At 41.9% G+C, this 19,519-nt stretch overlaps 1 protein-coding gene and 1 long non-coding RNA gene across 2 annotated transcripts in view; both read right to left on the minus strand.

Moving 5' to 3' along the window:
• Positions 1–19,519, minus strand: part of LOC141769980 (uncharacterized) — a 195,931-nt gene that overhangs the window by 58,560 nt on the left and 117,852 nt on the right. The gene's annotated exons all lie outside the window — the stretch shown is intronic.
• LOC141770113 (natterin-3-like) lies at positions 12,106–15,942 on the minus strand. Its single transcript, XM_074639774.1, has 2 exons — positions 15,930–15,942; positions 12,106–13,049 (listed from the first exon to the last, which is right to left on the minus strand). The coding sequence occupies exons 1-2, from the start codon at positions 15,940–15,942 to the stop codon at positions 12,106–12,108; spliced, it is 957 nt and encodes a 318-aa protein (XP_074495875.1).

The following is a 19,519-nucleotide window of genomic DNA, read 5'->3' on the forward strand; positions in this document are numbered from 1 at the left end:
TCCTTACTCACCTTGTTTTAAACAGGGCAGAAGAGGTATAGAAATGAGTTTTGTGTTTTGTTTTTATACAGTACATTTCTTCTTTTGTTTTGGGTCATAAAATGTTCACATTGACGGGATTGAATGCCAAGATCTCATGTGGTGTAAAAGGCATCATATATACTAGGAGAAGCAGTAGCCTGATCAACTTCTGTTTTCTCTGAACTTACTTAGCAAGTAGCTAATATGCTGTGTGGGGAATTAGATTCCCAGGGTTATCTTGGACCGAAAGAATGTGAAAATTGTGCTTTGTAAAATTGATTTATTTATCTTGCACAACCCTCTGTATGTTTTCGGGATTTGGCGAAATTAAAGAGGGGTGAATGTAACAGATAGAAGAAGTGACAGTAAATAATATTTGTAATTTTTATTTCTTATGTTATGTGTTTTATTGCAATATGTATTAATTTCACCAAAATCCCTCACTTGTTGTGTTGTTCCTAAGTTTATCCTTGGTATTGGGAGTACTGTTTTAGTTTGTGCTACAGCGCCCTCTGGTGGTTGTTAGCAGACGTACTGCGTCTCCTCCGCTCTCTCGTCAGTCTGCACTGAACCTGACTGCGAGAGGTATGTATCTAAAGTGGCGCGATGTAAAGTGTGAATTCTAATGTTTTAATGTTGATTTAATTACACAGAGCAGTTTACTCTTGCATAGTATCATTAGGACAGACGAACTGGGTCATTTTCTGTCGTGCTTTTTACTTGTAAAGTGAGTTTTGAGAGGCTAAGCTCACTAGCTAAACATGTGTGTGTGCTGGTGTCGCCGTTTTATCTTCCCGTGGGATCCACATGTAAGCTTGTCCTTTTCTCATGTTAGGTGTTTTTCTATGAGGATAAAACCCATATGACAGCATTTTGCTCTCTCTGGGCTCAAAACAGGTATGTGTATATGTGTTGTACTCCCATTACCGTGTTCAGTAATTATAGTATTCATTTTAAGTATATTGTGTGAGGTGATTGTGGTACAGTGTAATTTTCATGACAGCCATAGGGGTCTGTAAAATATTTTTTTTATTGTGTCTTATTTGATTTACATGTTTTGAGTTATTTTCATGTTTATAATGAGTCTGCACTGAACCTGACTGCGAGAGGTGTTTTTCTATGAGGATAAAACCCATATGACAGCATTTTGCTCTCTCTGGGCTCAAAACAGGAATAAACCTGAGTTCAACAAGACATGCCAGTGTCCAGCGTCTGATTGTGCACCAGAACACAACGCAGTGTGGTCGGGACCTGCAGACCGTTCCGGCTACATTGGTGCCGTGACCCGGATTTCTCCGCTTCAGATCATCGTCAGCGTGATCGCCGGTGGTTGCTGCAGCAAGTATTAACATTTCAAGGACACTGATGCTGTAACAAGTACTAACACACTTCAGAGACATTAATGCTGTGACAAATACTGCATATATTGTGAGTGTTAAGTGTTGTTGGTGCTTTAGTCTTCACAAGTTCATTTTTATCCTGTTTTTTTTGTGTATGTTGAGTATTCACTTACCTCTTATTAGCTTTGGTTAAGAGATAACAAACCTAGCTAAGATGACTGATGGTAAAAATGTTAAGATACCATTTGGCCATGATGGGGGTACTGGTTCAGTAAGCTTCAGACGGGGCAAGCTTTTGGGAGACGTATACTCAACTCCAGTTAGGGGTGCTGGGGCAGTAAGCTCCGGGCGGGGCAAGCTTTTTGGTGAAGTAGAATCAACTTCAGTAAGGGGTGCTAGTGTAGTAGGCCACCCTGCATTCTCTTCCACTCACATGCACACCGATGTACTTTCTCCCAGACAGCACATGCCTAGTCCAGACATGAGTTATCCAGACATAGGGGATCTCATAACACAGTTAGCCAACCAAATTGGAGAGAGTATTGCAAGCCAGATGCAGAAAACTGCAGGTAGCCAAGAAGATCGAACTACTCATGCACCTAGTTTGAACACGGGCCCGGGTCTCTCTGAGTTAAACATGACTGGGGTGAAGTTAGTGATGCAGTCAGATGTGAAGGAGCCACCACACTTCAGGGGTGATGGAACCGACAAACACACAGTACATGAATGGGAGGAAATCATGGATGCTTACCTAAATAAGAGGGGTGTCCCGCCTCATGAGCATTCCCAAGAAATAATTTCAAGATTGATGGGAAAAGCTAGAGATGTTGTCAAGGTCACCCTGCGCAGCATTCCATCTTTAAGGCCTGCTGAAGACTCCAAGCTTGTCTTTGATATACTCAAACAACATTTTAGTGAGGTAACATATTCTTCGATGCCTTTGGCGGGTGCAAGCGGCCGAAATGGGTTTCCTCAGGAGGGTGGCTGGCGTCTCCCTTAGAGATAGGGTAAGAAGCTCAGTCATCCGTGAGGGACTCGGAGTAGAGTCCTTGCTCCTTTGCGTCGAAAGGAGCCAGTTGAGGTGGTTCGGGCATCTAGCAAGGATGCCTCCTGGGCGCCTCCCTTGGGAGGTGTTCCAGGCACGACCAGCTGGGAGGAGACCACGGGGAAGACCCAGGACTGGATGGAGAGATTATATCTCTACTCTGGCCTGGGAACGCCTCGGGATCCCCCAGTCAGAGCTGGTTAATGTGGCCCGGGAAAGGGAAGTTTGGGGTCCCCTGCTGGAGCTGTTGCCCCCGCGACCCGATCCCGGATAAGCGGTTGAAGATGGATGGCAGATTTTTATAACACTCTCCCTTTGGCCGGAGAAAGCCCAATGGACTATTGGATCCGCTTGAATAAAGCTGTGGATGTGGCAGATGAGTGTCTGAGGAGGCAGGGACGGAATATTGAAGATCCCTCTCATGAAGTCACAATGATGTTTGTGAAACACTGCCCCGACCCTGCACTTTCAAGTGTTCTGAAGTTTAAAACAGCAGAGAAATGGACAGCAGATGAGATCCAGGAGCGCCTCACTGAAAACCAGAGAGAGGCTAGGACCAAGTCTCAAGGTAAAACATGTCGGCCTCCACAACCAAAGCAGGTTGGTGCACATGCCCAGACTTCAGCAATGGAGGCTGTAGCTACTGATAATGCCAGGGAGCTTACCTGCGACCAGAATGCAATGGGGCCCTCATCCTCTTCTCAGGCAGAGAGTGTCTGCATTCAGTCCCTCATCAGCTTGCTGGACCGCGTGCTGGAGCAGAAGGCTCAGTCAGCAGTAGTTACACCACCTATTGGGGAGCAAGCAAATTTTACTCAAAGGAGATGCAAGGTTTGCCAGTCCGGTGACCACTCAACAACTATGCACTGCAGGCAGGAAAATCTCTGCATGAGCTGTTTCAAGCCTGGCCATTGGAGGAGAGAATGCCACCAACGAAAGTCAAGAAATAATGCCACGTCACAACCTGTCCAAACACAGCCCAGAAATGAGCAAGGTGGAGCAGGTTTAAACTAGACAGCTCACATTTGGCGAGGGGACGTGTGGGCGTTAAAGGACCAACCCTTGAAGGAAATGAGGATTTGAAAGAGGTGTATGCAAATGTCTGCAAAGCAATGCCAGAGGATTGCACAGTAATCATTCAGAATATACACAAAGTTGAGCCATTTGACGAGTTATTCCATGCACCAGTGATGATCAGTGATTCTGCTCAGTTGCAAGGATTGCTTGATACGGGATCAATGGCTTGTACAATAAGCGAAGAAGCAGAGCAAAGACTCCTATCAGAGAACGTTTTGACACAGCGGCAAGAGCCGACACAGCGCATTATTCTTGTTGGCTGTGGAGGACTACAGGTGAGCCCCAAGTGCATATATGATATGGAGCTGGGTCTGTATGGGGTAAAGTGCATGGTCCCGGTCCTGGTGGTTGCTGGTCAGAAGGACGACATCATCATAGGCACCAACATGTTGAAATATGTGATGAGTCAGCTGAAAAATGACGAAAACTACTGGAAACTCGTCTCATGCAATGTACAGGGGTCCTCTGAGTGCGAGCAGTTTCTGGAGATGATGGCTGGTCTCACAAGGTGGAACGGGGCTGATGTACCAGACAAGGTGGGTACAGTTAAGCTAACCCAAGCAGTGACTCTACTCCCCAAACAAGAATACCTGCTATGGGGCAAGTTGCCAAGTAATGTCCCTATGTCACCTGGGAGCACAGTAGTGGTGGAACCTACCTCTTCCAAGTGCATCCCTCGGGGTATCATGGTTGGCAGAGTGGTCACACCTTTGTGGGGAGATGGCTGGGTTCCCATGAAGGTCACCAATTACACAGAAAAGCCACTCACCCTGAAAAGAAACTGCAAGCTGGCAGATGTTTCTCCCTGCGTTGCAGTTGAAGATTTCACACTGCCCCAAGGCTCCTGTGAGAAAGAAAATGACGCAGATAAAGTGACTCATGACAAACACGCTGATAATACTGACCTGAAACAGAGACTGCAGAATGTTGGCCTGGGGGATGTCAACATCGATAATTGCCAAGTGAGCTCTTCCACCAAGATCCAACTGGTGGAAATGATGGAACAGTACCAGGATGTGTTTTCAAAACACCATCTAGATTGTGGAGAAGCCAAGGGCTTTGTGCATAGGATCCGGCTTACAGATGACCGTCCTTTCCGTCTTCCATATCGCAGAGTGCCTCCAGCTCACTACCAAAAGCTGCGCCAGGTCCTCACTGAGATGGAAGAGCAGGGAATCATTCGGAAGTCAATGAGCGAATATGCATCCCCACTCGTGATGGTCTGGAAAAAAAATGGTGACCTCAGGATATGCACAGACTTCCGGTGGCTGAATGCAAGGACCATCAAAGATGCTCATCCCCTGCCTCATCAGTCGGACTGCTTGGCGGCTCTTGGCGGAAACACTGTCTTCAGCACCATGGACCTAACATCAGGTTTTTACAACCTGACCATGCACGAGGAAGACAAGAAATTCACCGCCTTCACAACACCCCTGGGCTTACATGAGTACAACAGAATGCCCCAGGGACTTTGTAACAGTCCCGCATCTTTCATGAGAATGATGCTGAGCATTTTTGGTGATCTAAACTTCAGTAGCTTGCTGTGCTATCTTGACGACCTCCTGGTCTTTGCCCCATCTGAGCAAGAAGCCCTCAATAGGCTGGAGGTTGTTTTTCAGAGGCTGAGAGAGCACAACCTGAAGCTGAGTCCAAAAAAATGCCACCTGTTGCAGCGGTCCGTGAAATTCCTCGGACACATTATTGACGGTGATGGGGTAGCTGTTGACCCAGAGAAAGTTGAAGTTATCGTCAAAATGTCAAAGAAGGATTTAATGGAGGATGACGGCTGCACACCTTCAGTTCGGAGAGTAAAGTCATTTTTGGGAATGGTGTTCTACTATCAGCACTTTATGCCCAACTGCTCCGCCACAGCAAAGCCTCTGTTTGCCCTTACAGCTGGTCAAAAACGGAGAGGGAAGGTTAGAAAGTTAAACCAGAATCCCGGTGTCTTCAGAAAGCTCACACCTGCAGACTGGACTGATGACTGTGACTCTGCCTTCCTCAGCCTCAAGGAGAAGCTTCTGAACTGTGCAGTCCTCGCTCACCCGGATTTCTCCAAACCACTGATCCTATCCATCGACGCTTCTCTTGATGGCCTCGGGGCCGTTTTGTCACAGTTACCAGAAGGTGAAACCAAAGCCCGTCCGATTGCTTTTGCGAGCAAGACCCTCACTGGCTCACAAAAGAGGTATCCCGCCCATCGCCTGGAATTTCTAGCGCTCAAGTGGAGTGTTTGTGAAAAATTCAGTCACTGGTTGAAGGGTCACTGTTTCACAGTGTGGACCGACAATAATCCATTGACCTATATAATGACAAAACCAAAACTTGACGCTTGCGAACAGCGGTGGGTGGCCAAGCTGTCCCCATACATGTTCGATCTTAAACATATACCTGGGGTGAAAAACATTGTGGCAGATGCCTTAAGTAGAGACCCTTTTGCTAGGTCAGTGGGCCAAAGATTGATCAGCGAGCCATATGAGAACCTTTTGGTAGAAGCCGAGGGAACAAAGGAGGAAGGAGTCCAGGATGTTTTCCGGTGCAAGGTCCAATGTCTTCAGGCATATAACTCAGGCTGTGTGATCACAGATGCGCTACAGCACAAGCCACCTGGAAATCAGGATTCCGCTGATGTTAAGTCCATCTGTGAAGCTCACATTGAGTGGGAGAAAGCTGCAGAGTCAAGAGCAGTTCAGTTCCTCCAGGTTCTGCCCCAGGTGGCACACTCAGAACAAGACACCCTTCCAGCCTTCTCTATTGATGAGCTTCGGCACGGCCAGCAACAGGATCCAGACATTGGGGAGGTCCGGCTGTTTGTGGAGCGGGGTAAGCTGCCATCTAGAAGAGAGAGATGTAGGCTAAGTCCAAGAGCACAGATGCTATGCAAGCAGTGGCATCGGATGAAAGTCCAAGATGGAGTCCTCTATAGGATTACCAAAGACTCTTTAACCAGGCAGAAAAGGTACCAGTTTGTCTTACCCGCCAGTTTGAAGGTCAATGCCCTTTCTGGTGTGCATGACCTTGCAGGGCATCAAGGGCAAGCCAGAACCCTACACCTTGCCAGACAACGCTTTTTCTGGCCGCAAATGGAAAGAGACATAAAGGAATATGTGAAATGCTGCCAACGATGTATCCTAGCAAAGACTCCTGAACCAGCTGCCCGAGCTCCCTTGGAGAGCATTCGCACTTCTGCACCCATGGAGTTGGTATGCATAGATTTCTGGAGCGCTGAGGATAACAAACAAAGATCAGTTGATGTCTTGGTCATAACTGACCACTTTACAAAGTTGGCTCACGCGTTCCCTTGTGTAAACCAGACTGCAAAGCAAGTTGCGAAGAAGTTGTGGGATAATGTGTTCTGCATATATGGTTTTCCACAGCGAATCCATTCAGATCAGGGAGCCAATTTCGAAAGTAAACTCCTAGCAGAACTCCTCAGCCTCACAGGGATCGCAAAGTCACACACAACTGCATACCATCCCATGGGAAATGGGCAAACTGAGAGGTTTAATAGGACACTTGGCAGTATGTTGCGTGCCTTACCATTAGCAGCAAAACAACACTGGGCACAACAGATACAAACCTTGACCTTTGCTTACAACGCCACCATCCATGAAACAACTGGATACGCCCCATTCTACTTAATGTATGGTCGGGTCCCCAGACTTCCGGTGGATGTGGTCTTCAAGCAGGTCCTGAAAGACACAGTCGTGGTTGACTACAAGACCTACGCCGAGAAACTGACGGCAAGCCTCCATGAAGCCGCTGGCATTGCTCAGCAGCATGCAAGGAAAGAGCAGCAGCATCAAGCTGATGGTTACAACAAGAGAGTCCGTGGCACTTGCCTGAATGTTGGTGACAGAGTTCTGCTCGCAAATAAAGGGGAAAGAGGAAAGAGGAAGTTGGCAGATAAATGGGAACCCACTATCTACACTGTCATGGATCGGAAACCTCAGACTCACATCTATAAAGTTGCGGACGATGGCGGGAAAACCAAAGTTGTACACCGGAATTTGATATTGGATGTGAGCTTCCTACCAATCCCAGAACAAATCAGTGGGGAGCTGGATTCAGGTGCTTCAGACGAGGAGAGCGAGTTTCAGTCTCCGTCCATTGATACTTTGAGTGGCCTGGCGGTCGAAGCTTCTGAGGACCGTACCCACTCATGGATATGCACATCATCTGATGTTGACTGTGAGTCTTTGGGAGATGATAGAGAGTCAGGAATGGAGGTTGAGATGTCATACTCCCCACCTAGAGACTCTGATCACCTGCCACTTGTAAGGCCCCAGTCTGATCCTGCCAATGGTGGTGGAAACAAGGAAGAAAGAGAGGAAACCTTACCTGTGAGAGACTTGCCCGGTTCCAGTGAGCTCCCCGAGCCATACATGACTGACACTGATGTTGACCCTTTAGCCACCGTTTCTGACCTAGATGAGCCAGAACCCTGTAACATCACCTCACCCACAACAGTGACTGATAGACAGATACCTACACAAGGTTCAGGGCCTGACAGGCACGTAGTCAGAACACGTACAGGCAGGGTTGTCAAAGCAGTCAATCGCCTGATAGAGAACATGGCGCAAAAACCTTTCACACGGGGTATTGTAGACAGGTTTAACAGTAGGTCACAGTCCTTACTCACCTTGTTTTAAACAGGGCAGAAGAGGTATAGAAATGAGTTTTGTGTTTTGTTTTTATACAGTACATTTCTTCTTTTGTTTTGGGTCATAAAATGTTCACATTGACGGGATTGAATGCCAAGATCTCATGTGGTGTAAAAGGCATCATATATACTAGGAGAAGCAGTAGCCTGATCAACTTCTGTTTTCTCTGAACTTACTTAGCAAGTAGCTAATATGCTGTGTGGGGAATTAGATTCCCAGGGTTATCTTGGACCGAAAGAATGTGAAAATTGTGCTTTGTAAAATTGATTTATTTATCTTGCACAACCCTCTGTATGTTTTCGGGATTTGGCGAAATTAAAGAGGGGTGAATGTAACAGATAGAAGAAGTGACAGTAAATAATATTTGTAATTTTTATTTCTTATGTTATGTGTTTTATTGCAATATGTATTAATTTCACCAAAATCCCTCACTTGTTGTGTTGTTCCTAAGTTTATCCTTGGTATTGGGAGTACTGTTTTAGTTTGTGCTACAGCGCCCTCTGGTGGTTGTTAGCAGACGTACTGCGTCTCCTCCGCTCTCTCGTCAGTCTGCACTGAACCTGACTGCGAGAGGTATGTATCTAAAGTGGCGCGATGTAAAGTGTGAATTCTAATGTTTTAATGTTGATTTAATTACACAGAGCAGTTTACTCTTGCATAGTATCATTAGGACAGACGAACTGGGTCATTTTCTGTCGTGCTTTTTACTTGTAAAGTGAGTTTTGAGAGGCTAAGCTCACTAGCTAAACATGTGTGTGTGCTGGTGTCGCCGTTTTATCTTCCCGTGGGATCCACATGTAAGCTTGTCCTTTTCTCATGTTAGGTGTTTTTCTATGAGGATAAAACCCATATGACAGCATTTTGCTCTCTCTGGGCTCAAAACAGGTATGTGTATATGTGTTGTACTCCCATTACCGTGTTCAGTAATTATAGTATTCATTTTAAGTATATTGTGTGAGGTGATTGTGGTACAGTGTAATTTTCATGACAGCCATAGGGGTCTGTAAAATATTTTTTTTATTGTGTCTTATTTGATTTACATGTTTTGAGTTATTTTCATGTTTATAATGAGTCTGCACTGAACCTGACTGCGAGAGGTGTTTTTCTATGAGGATAAAACCCATATGACAGCATTTTGCTCTCTCTGGGCTCAAAACAGGAATAAACCTGAGTTCAACAAGACATGCCAGTGTCCAGCGTCTGATTGTGCACCAGAACACAACGCAGTGTGGTCGGGACCTGCAGACCGTTCCGGCTACATTTGCACAGGTCAAAACAGGACTGCAGAGTTCACAACATAATGGACCATTGAAACGTTATCACAGTTTGAAAGTATTTAGATGCAGGGAGCAGGACTGTGACGTTATACCGCAGTATTTAAACTGAAGATTATTATACCGTGTACATTTGCATATCTATCTTGAAAAAAATACATAAGTGAGTGTGTGTAAGGGGTACACCGTGTGTAGTAATTAACAAAACGTTTATTTTTGTATTTCAAACTAAGTGTAAAGCAGACAGTGTGCTGATGTTTCAGCATACCTGCTCAATAGATCAGTAAGTTTTCATTCAGTGCCATCTACTGGATTTATTTGATATTTCAGCTGCTTCATGAGCATCTGCAGAGATTAGTTAAATGGAGATACATTACTACAAAACTCACTCACTTAACCTGAAGAGCTGTGGCTGACAACTAACTGAGAAACTTTGTCCAATTTTTCTCAAAATATAGAAATAATTCTAAGTTATAAAGCAAATAGAAACCTGTTTTATTCCCTAACACTGTATATTCTCATAGGCGTCATACCTTTTTAACACAGCTTCTTTATTTGTAACACTTTTTGATGCCATATGTATTTAGCCCCAAAACTGAACAGAAGGCAGGAAAATATTATGAAATAAGTCAAATTTATTTATTTGATTTTATATTTGATATGATTTTTTTTGTATTGTCTATCAACTGATTGCAGGTAGAATTAAAAGTACAAAGCATTTCTTTTTACACTCAGTTTAAATAATTTAATTAACATTAGATTAATTTTATTTTATATAAAATCAATCAACTGTAATTTTATTTTTCTGATAACATATTGTTGTGCTATTTCAAATTCAGATGAAGACATGAAGGAAGTTTTTACTGACGAGCTTCATTCTATGATGTTCAATCCCATTATGCTTCATGCAAACGTCTACTTGCTACAGCCCGCCATGAACATCGTTGCACACCAAACTTTTGATAGAATTTGGATGATCCAACACTAATACTTCACTCACTATAAGAAAAATCTGCAAAGTTTCATTTGATATATGCAGCAAGTAGGCAGATGGCCAGTGTTGGGCAACTTAAAATGTGTTATTTTCGTTATTTATTGCCTTCCCCTAAAATACTAACATTCATTTCCTAATTATGCAGCAGAACTGGTGACATACCTGTTACATAACTTTCCACTACCCAGACAAGCTCCATAAAAAGGTGCTCTTCTTAATGATTTTTTTTTGTGGAATAACAATAAAATTATGTCTCATCATCTTAAATTTGTATGTTCACACTTCAACTAGACAATAGAACTGCAAGAGAGACTCAATAACCTGTTACTATCCAACTGTCTCAGCCTGCTCAGGGAGGCAGGAGTTCAGCAAGGCTTAAAAACACCAGCTGCTGATGTATTGCTTATTTCAGGTCTTGCATTTTAGTAGGCTACAGAAATGTGTATGCAATAGGTGTTGGGAGACTGGAAGTACTCCTGGAGTTTTTAAAGTCCATCCTGGAGGAGGGACCCTATGTCGGTAGGGAACCTCGCTCGTTTATGAAGGGCAGCTTCAGGACCCTGGCCCCATCACCCCTAATTTGGATGCCAATCTAACACCTAATGTACACTAAAACACACAACTATGTTTAAGCCTTGATAACATAAGCAACATAAAACACAACTCAATCAGTAGGACATCAAACAAACCAAGCTAACCCCGTTTAGCAAGTCAAGACAAAGGAAACAACACAACTTAAACCTTAGCAAGTATTCAGCTTTGCTATTGTAATTCATAACAATTACATTTTAACTGCCAGCCTATCCCAGAGGAAGGGCTCTCTTACCTTACCTTAAGGACACCAAGCAGACACCATCAGAGATGAGCAAGACAGGACTTTGGTTGGAATGTACAGAATACAATCCAGTTTTATTGGTTTTTAAAGATAATATGAAGATTACAAGTTACATGAATTGAATGATACGAAAAGGAACCAAAACACCCAGTAAAATCTCAAAAGATCCCCAAAAGCTTCAAAATGCCCAAAAGAAAAAGTCAAAAATATCCTCAGAGTCAAAAAAGCCTCCTATAATCTGTTGTCTCCCTTCATTTATACTTTTTTACTCCAGATCCATGTATGGTTAACAACCTAAACATCAACAAACTATTAGATCATAAGACCTTTAGCAAAGAAAACTTTCTTACATATTTTTACCAACCAGTGAATATAAAAGCACACAGGATTACATATTGAAGAATGAAAGAAAATCAAATACTTGTTATCACTATTAAATGAGCACAAAGACATATGGGATTATATATGTGGAATAAAATCATATCTGAGACTAAATCACTCTAAGCTCAATAGAAGAAAGGAAATCATACCGATTCACCAGTTTCACAACAATGTTTCCAAGTATTTCTGTAATTTTCAATTGGTTAGTCAATTAAACTAATTAATTAATTGGTTAAACTCTGAATTAGGGTAGGTTTTAGGGGTGTGTGTCTCTGACATTATAGGTGAAACCTCAAAAATACATTTGGTGCCTGGTAAACAATTTGTTGAAAAACTGAAGAAATCATTAAATGCCAAATTAAAGCAAAAATAAAACTTATTTTTTTTTAGGTTTTCATTACGGGTATCCAACATACAATATGTCAGGTACTGTAACTCATGGAGCCTCTTCCATTATGCTTTCAGGGAGAGGGCCTACAGAGATTGACAGGGATCCACCACAGCCAAGACTTCTCCCACTTGGACGCCTTTGTAGGTCCCGGTGATGGACGTCCACTTGGTCTCCCCGTTCCTGTAGGTGCGTTTGAGGCGTGCAGTGTAAGGGATGTCTGCCCCGTACTTATGAGCCACCATATTGACTTTGCAGGAGTGGTGTGGTGGGACTGTGCACTCAACAGCAACAGAGTGGGTGGTTGACTTTTTATGAGTGGTCCCCTTCGAGAACTGGAGGGTTGTCTCCACACTAAACCCAACAGTTGCAGAGGCAATATCTGGGATTCCGGCAGTGATGCTAGTCGTGACGCCCGCTGTTATGGAAAAGCTGGTGTCCCACCTTTGCTCTTCTACGGTTGCCTCTGAGAGGGTGGCTGTCTGTGTCACTGGATGGTCGCTTTTGTTGATGACTGTAGAATTTTTCAAGATCTCTGGAGGATACTTAATGATATTAAGATTATCAGTTTTATACTTGACATCAGAAATGTGCTCGCTGATTACATCTGAGTTAAAGGTCAGAACCTGGTAGTTCTTGTACCAATACTCTTTACCTCCCCAGGGAAGGAAGAAGGCCTCATTTTTAACATGCACCTTCCCAAGACCATACTCGTTCTTCCCAACATACATGTCATTGGGGGATGTGTATACTGCATTTGCAGGCACTGAACCGTAGGAGCCATTCTTCCACTTCAAAGACTCAAAGTCGTCTTTGTTCACCAGGATCTGAAATTGGGAGACACGATGCTCTTTGTCTCCATAGGCGTAGTGGCAGTAAGAATCCAGGGAAGGGCAGAAGAAGCCGGCCTCAATCCCATGTTTGGCAACGTAGTCGGTGCGTTGTTCGTATCCGTTGTAGATTGAAACTGCTCCGTTGGGAATAGAGCCGTTAAAGGTCTGCCATTCCAGGTTGGTTTCTTCAAGGGTCACTTTGAGAAAGCACAGATAGGAACAATGTTAAGTATAAACCAAATGACATCACTAATAAATCGATGTATTCCCAAAGCTTTTTGAAAATAGACAAGCTTGAAATAAATGCTTTATAGGGCAAAACAAAAACTGGCCAATGGAGAGTGAAAAGCAAAACATTTATCTCAAAATTATTTTTAAATCACTTATCAAATTGTCATGAATTTTAGAAGAAGCCAAACTGACCATAGCTTAACCCCTCGCCCAAACAGTGATTGTCCAATCATAGCTTAGCAACCGTAACTAGGCATGGAGGTCTGTCAAGCTCTGGATTTCTACATATGTTGAAGCGTTGTGCATACACCGTAAAACTCATTTAAAGAGTTTGGAAAAAGTGTTAGGAATGGACTCAACTGTGTGTTCAACTGCTCTAACATAAGCTGCAATGTTTAGCATTAGGGGTGTAACGGTGATACGTTTTTACAACGATGCGTTATTATAATTTTCCATGATTCCGATACGGTTCAAGGACGATATTGGCTCATATAGAGCAATACGATATGATACGATTCAATTCAATGACTTGAAATCGACACAATACCTTTTTTGCCAAAAATTCTATCAGTGTGAAATAAATAGCTGATACTGCACAATGCAGGTCAGGATTCCTCAAAGTTTTTCTTGTAAGGGAATCAGGGATAAATTAATTATGGATATAAATAAGTAAACACAACGATTAATGGCAAATACATATAACTCATACAAAAGACAGTGCAATATTTAACAAAAGATCAAATTCAAGTTAAATGATGTTCTCATTTTCAAAGCAAAAGGTAGAGCAATAATATTTAACAAAAAATAAAATGCAACCAACTTCTTCAGGTCGAATGAACAGTGGTTTAATCTAGCCATCGTGCGCACACACGTTCATGCGCTCACACAATGGCTAACATGGTGCACCTGTAGCGCATTTGAGCATAGGGTGGGATGAAAAAGAAGGCATTATTATAGGGGGTGCATTAGCGGCTGTGACAATTATGACTTACTGTATCACATTCATTACTTTCTCCCCCTTTAATCACAGGGCTATCCCCCTCATGACCTACTGACAGTTTGGGAGTCCTGTAGAGAGTTTCTCTCAGAGGAAGCATATTGTTGTCTGGGACTACATACATTATTTTTCAACTTTAGTTTTGAACCTGAACCATTTTGATCACATCATGTTGCTCGGCTCAGCCTCAGGCTATTATAATTAAATTGTGGAGCTCAGACATTTTGTCCAGGATGGAGACACCGGGTGAAAGACTGACATGAACGGCCGGTCCTGAGGGAGTTATGAGAGGAGCGAAATGCCTGTTGATGCGCAGAAGGAACTGTGTATAATTAATCAAAACAACACGTTTGATGTGCTCATAAGCACGGAGGACTCTGTGGTTCAAAACTGCACAAAATGTAACCAGCGGATCAGACGTGTCTGTGCGTAATTGTTGCCAGACAACATCACTATATAGTTAAAGACAGCAGCGATGCGCTGTGCTGGCTCTTATCTCGTGCGCATAAATTAATTAATGAGTGGAACATGATAAACGTCTATGTAAGCATAATATTGTTATTTTGATTCTTGCGAAAACCGGGACAATTAGTTAGTGACTGTTGAAAACTGGGACATGCGACTGTTTGACAGATATTTGTCTGGACTCGTGACACCTAACTTGAAACCGGGACAGTCCCGGACAAACCGGGACGTCTGGTCACCGTAGTTTAAGCACCTGCTTCTGTTCTCCTTTTCAATATAAACGGTAGAGCAATAATACTGGTGTCACAGTAGGTGCGTGGAAAGATTGGTCGTGTTGCCGTTTTATTTATCTGGCCTTTGCATATTCTGCAAACAGCGGGTGATTTAGGACATCTCCCTTTATGCAAAAGTCAAACTGTTTCCACACACTCGACCTTAAACCCGGCTTGAATATCTCTCACTTGTCTGGCTCTTCCTCTCTATCAGCCTGCCGCTACACAGGGAGAGTGAACCGGAGTAACATTTTACATTTATTTACTATCAAAACTATGAAAAAAATACATTCATATTACGTTTGACGTGCTTATATACAAGGTGTAAATTCTTAGTATCGATGCAATCAATAATTTACTTTGCCAATTGATTATAGGTCGATATACATCCCCGTTAAGGACAACTTGTTGAGTACCTGTCGATGTAGTTGGATCGTAGGAATATAAATCGATACATCGATGTAGTAGATGAATCATTACACCCCTGGTTTGCATGTCAAGATAACTAGTAACTGTGTTACTTAGGAGCATATCATTTAGCTAACTATTAGTTTGTGGAGTTACAGGTAACATAAAAAGAAGAGGTCCCATTCATGACCATATCCACGGTGTAGTATTTTCTCTACTGTGTGTGGATTTTAAAAAGTATAAGAGATAAAAGTTGAATGTAAGCACTGATGTCCTTAAAGAGATGAATATTTTGATAGTTGAACAGTTTCTGTAGCTGAAAGTATGCAGAAGTAGTTAGAGTCCAAAAAACGTACGGAAGAAATAGAAGAAGAAGCAGAATAATAAAGATTTGGATAACATACTGTGAACGCTGTATTACAGTATTCACACAATAAGTCTTGTTAAACTTAATCAAAATAATATCAAGTATTTTTTTAATGCTTGTGTTTTATTTTTCACTGGAACTTCTTCAATTCCAATCTTTCCTTTTTCAGTTCAAGTTCTGTTTTCAATGCCAACATTTACTGTCACTCTTCTAGTTCCATAGGATTTTTTGCTTGTTATAGTTTTTTGTAATAAGCAATTTCTATTCATCCCATTTTAAATGACGAAAAGAAACAGCAGCATGGAAATATCATACTGTGACGGCAGCTTCACTTTACCTGGTTTAGCCATCGTCAGCAACACTCAGCTTCAGCTGCAGATGAAACACACAACAGAAGCATTGTTATTTAAAATATCAGATCATCAAATGTTGAGCTACTCAGACAGCTAAAAGGCAGTGTTTGTTTTAAAGAACATGAGCACAGAAAAACAAGACTTTGATCATGTGAAAGATGAGCATCTTTAGATTGTCTGCTCAATGAAAATCATTTTTTGCAGTCGGGAAGTTTGGGAATGTATCAGAATAATAATAATAATAATAATAATCATAATATTATAGGTTTATTGGTCAGTGTAGACACAGCAGGTAGGTTAGACACTTTTTAAAAATGTATATTTTAATCAAAAACATAACATGAATGAAGATAAAGTAAAAAAAATTGAGTTTAAAGTTTTTGAGAGAAAATCTGTTATCACTACTGATGTGTGCTGGCGTGTGCAAGGCAACAAGGGAAAGACCCAAACACAGACAAAAGCAGACATGATCAGTTCAGTTAATGTATGGGTAAGTTGCAACAACTCACAAGGTTCAGAAGTCCAGGGATCAGGCAGAGGGTCAGGCTGGCAGGCTGGCAGGCTGGCAGGTAGGTAGGTGACAGGTGACCAGGTTCCACGAAACTGGTGACAGATAGCAGAAAGAGGCTGGTATAAGTACTGTAGAGGCTGATGATGAAATCAGGTAAAGGTAGGGAGATGGGCGGGGAAGCTCAGGTCTGGGGATTTTTATCTTCATTCTTGTTCCTCCAGTTTCCTCCGTTCTCCCTGGTGATGTCATTCATGTTTCCTGATGGTGGACATTGCATACTCAATCCCTATGGAAGGGGACTTTATTCAAATGATAATGTAAACTTGAAAATGAAATTGTAATTCTACAATAGCGTCATGATTTCCCACATATGTATGTGTTATATGAGCAAAAATAAAATTAAAATGCAATAATCAAATTTGCGTGTGTGACAGCGCATCAATTGTGTTTTTGCATTTTGGTCTCGTCAGAGATTTGTTTTTGAGAATGAAGGAGGAAAAACAATGTTTACAAAAATACCTGTGTGCATGTGGACTAGGCCTTAATCAGCTAATCAGAATCACCTGTGTGTGTCTGAAGGGTCTGAACGTGATGAGTCATTGTTAGAGATAACTGGTGATAACACAGAGAGAGGTACTACTGTACTTGAAAAAAACATCCACAGTCAAAATCCGCAAGTTGTATTGCTGAAATCATTTCACTTTGGGCACCCCAAGACTTTGATGGAGATGAAGACATGGCAGTTGTGTAGATAAAGTTAAAGAATTACTTTTCTCCACATTTATGTTTTGTTGAGGTGAAATAACATTACAGTCAATGAGCCAGCTGAAGGGCTCTTTCGGTGCTTTGTGCTTTTTTAACTGATACTGTTTCCCACAGGCTCTATCTGTGGTGTGGCTATTTGTTTGCCAAGTAGAAAGTGAACTTACTAATGCAAGAAATTAACTGCCACTCACCTAATTAAAAGCAATTATTTCAACACTACTTGAAATTTGAAGTATCTCAGATTCATAAACAGACAATTCAATGATCACAGTTGTGTTTTTCTGTGCTCATGTTTGTTAAAACAAACACTTTGACACTTTTAGCTGTGTCAGTAGCTCAACATTTGATGTTTTGATATTTTCACCAAGGCTGGATTTTAAGGTTGGTTTAATGCTACAAACTGGTGGGTAAGTAACAGAGATTTTGCTCTTTTATGTCCTCAATTTGTCACCTGGTTTGGAGTCGACTTGAAGAAGTTTATTACTTCCTCATTATATGAAACTATAATGAGTTGTCTTACTGTATCTTACACCCACTGTTGAACTTCCTTAATTTCTTCCTATGTAAGTGGACTGTACACAGACCATATCGTGCCGTTGTAGGGTGTTTCTGCTCAACTCAATAGAGGTTATTTAATCCAACAGCTGTGTCTGTCTGCAGGTTTTGGTGGAGGATGGCAACGATGGTGCTTTGAGCGGCGGTGCGCCTCATTTATGGAGTCTCTACAGGAATTGCAATGGTACGACTACACTGGATGATGATTATTGTAACATCTGTAAGATCCACGGTGTGTCTCCCTATTTGTCATGGCTTTGAGAGCCAGGTTGTGACAAATTGGGGGCTCATCCGGGATTTGAACCCGGGACCTCTACCACTCGATACACTGGATGATTATTATTATAACATCTGTAAGAGCCATGTTGTCTTATTTACAGTGTATTTGATTCTCATAGCAAAATTACATCGTGTTATACATCTGAAAATGTTTGATATGCATTAGAATGAAGGTAGTTAGTCATGTTGTAGAATGATCCATTTTTACTCTATTATGTGTGTTTTGCCCTATTTAGACATGCTCCTCTAGTCTGTCCTGCTATTGAGATTGAGATTGCTCTCAAAATCTGTGTGCTGGATTTTTCTAACTTCCATTTATGTCCTAGGCTCACTTTAAGAGCGTAAGTAAATAGTTATAATAGTATGCATATTTATAATATTTGTATTATTCAACACAGGCCATGTTGGTAAAGTCATTAAATATGACAATAGAATAGAAATAATTTAGTTTTACTTTTGTACGGCACTTTGTAGGCGGATGTTTTATTGCCGTCCGGTTGTCGCTTTCAGTCCAAAATGGTGGAAGCGTAACTCTGCTGTTGGGCGCTGATGTTAAAATGGAACGAACAATTGACTTTCACTTCTTAGCAATTTACGTTGTTTGCAGTCAATGTGGTGGCAGAACTAGCTAGCATTAGCTCTGTTTGCACAGGTCAAAACAGGACTGCAGCGTTCACAACATAATGGACCATTGAAACGTTATCACAGTTTGAAAGTAATTAGATGCAGGGAGCAGGGCTGTGACGTTATACCGCAGTATTAAAACTGAAGGTTATCATACCGTGTACATTTGTATGTCTATCTTGAAATAAACTGACAGTGAGTGTGTGTTAAGGTACAGACATGATCAGTCTGGCTGCTGACGGTACATGTTAATAATAATAGGACATTATTTTAAAAGCTCACAGCTGATGTTATTTTTTAATTAAGTAGTTAATGTAACATGCTATAGTGCTGCTAACATGAAACTAACTTTAGTAATATAACATCTTATTGTTACATGCTATTTTTTAATCAGGTTAATAATTCAGTTTTGTTCCTTTAAGGGACTCTATCAGCAGATAGCGAATGATAAAAGGACTCTGATCGTGATCGGGTCAAGAAAATGATCGGGACACCCTTATATGTCTGTATGTATAGAGGACAGCCGTAGCCTTGGTCAACAGGTACTGTAGCAGTAATGACTGTCGGTCAAATTAAAAATAACAGATCAGAGACAGACCCATGAGACAAAACAGCTTTTGTGCTAGAGTGCAGATACTGGTATTATATGAAACTAAAAAAAACAAATGAATTCATTGGTAACAACCATGTCATACTAGCTTGTCAAGAAGGAGGTTAAATAACGCTCTGAACTTATGTTAAATTTTGGCAAGGAAAAACTGTCATGTCCATTTTCGAAGGGGTCCCTTGACCTCTGACCTCCAGATCAGTGAATGTAAATGGGTTCTATGGGTACCCACG

The sequence above is a fragment of the Sebastes fasciatus genome, chromosome 6, assembly GCF_043250625.1.
Source record: "Sebastes fasciatus isolate fSebFas1 chromosome 6, fSebFas1.pri, whole genome shotgun sequence".
NCBI classification, from domain to species: Eukaryota; Metazoa; Chordata; class Actinopteri; order Perciformes; family Sebastidae; genus Sebastes; species Sebastes fasciatus.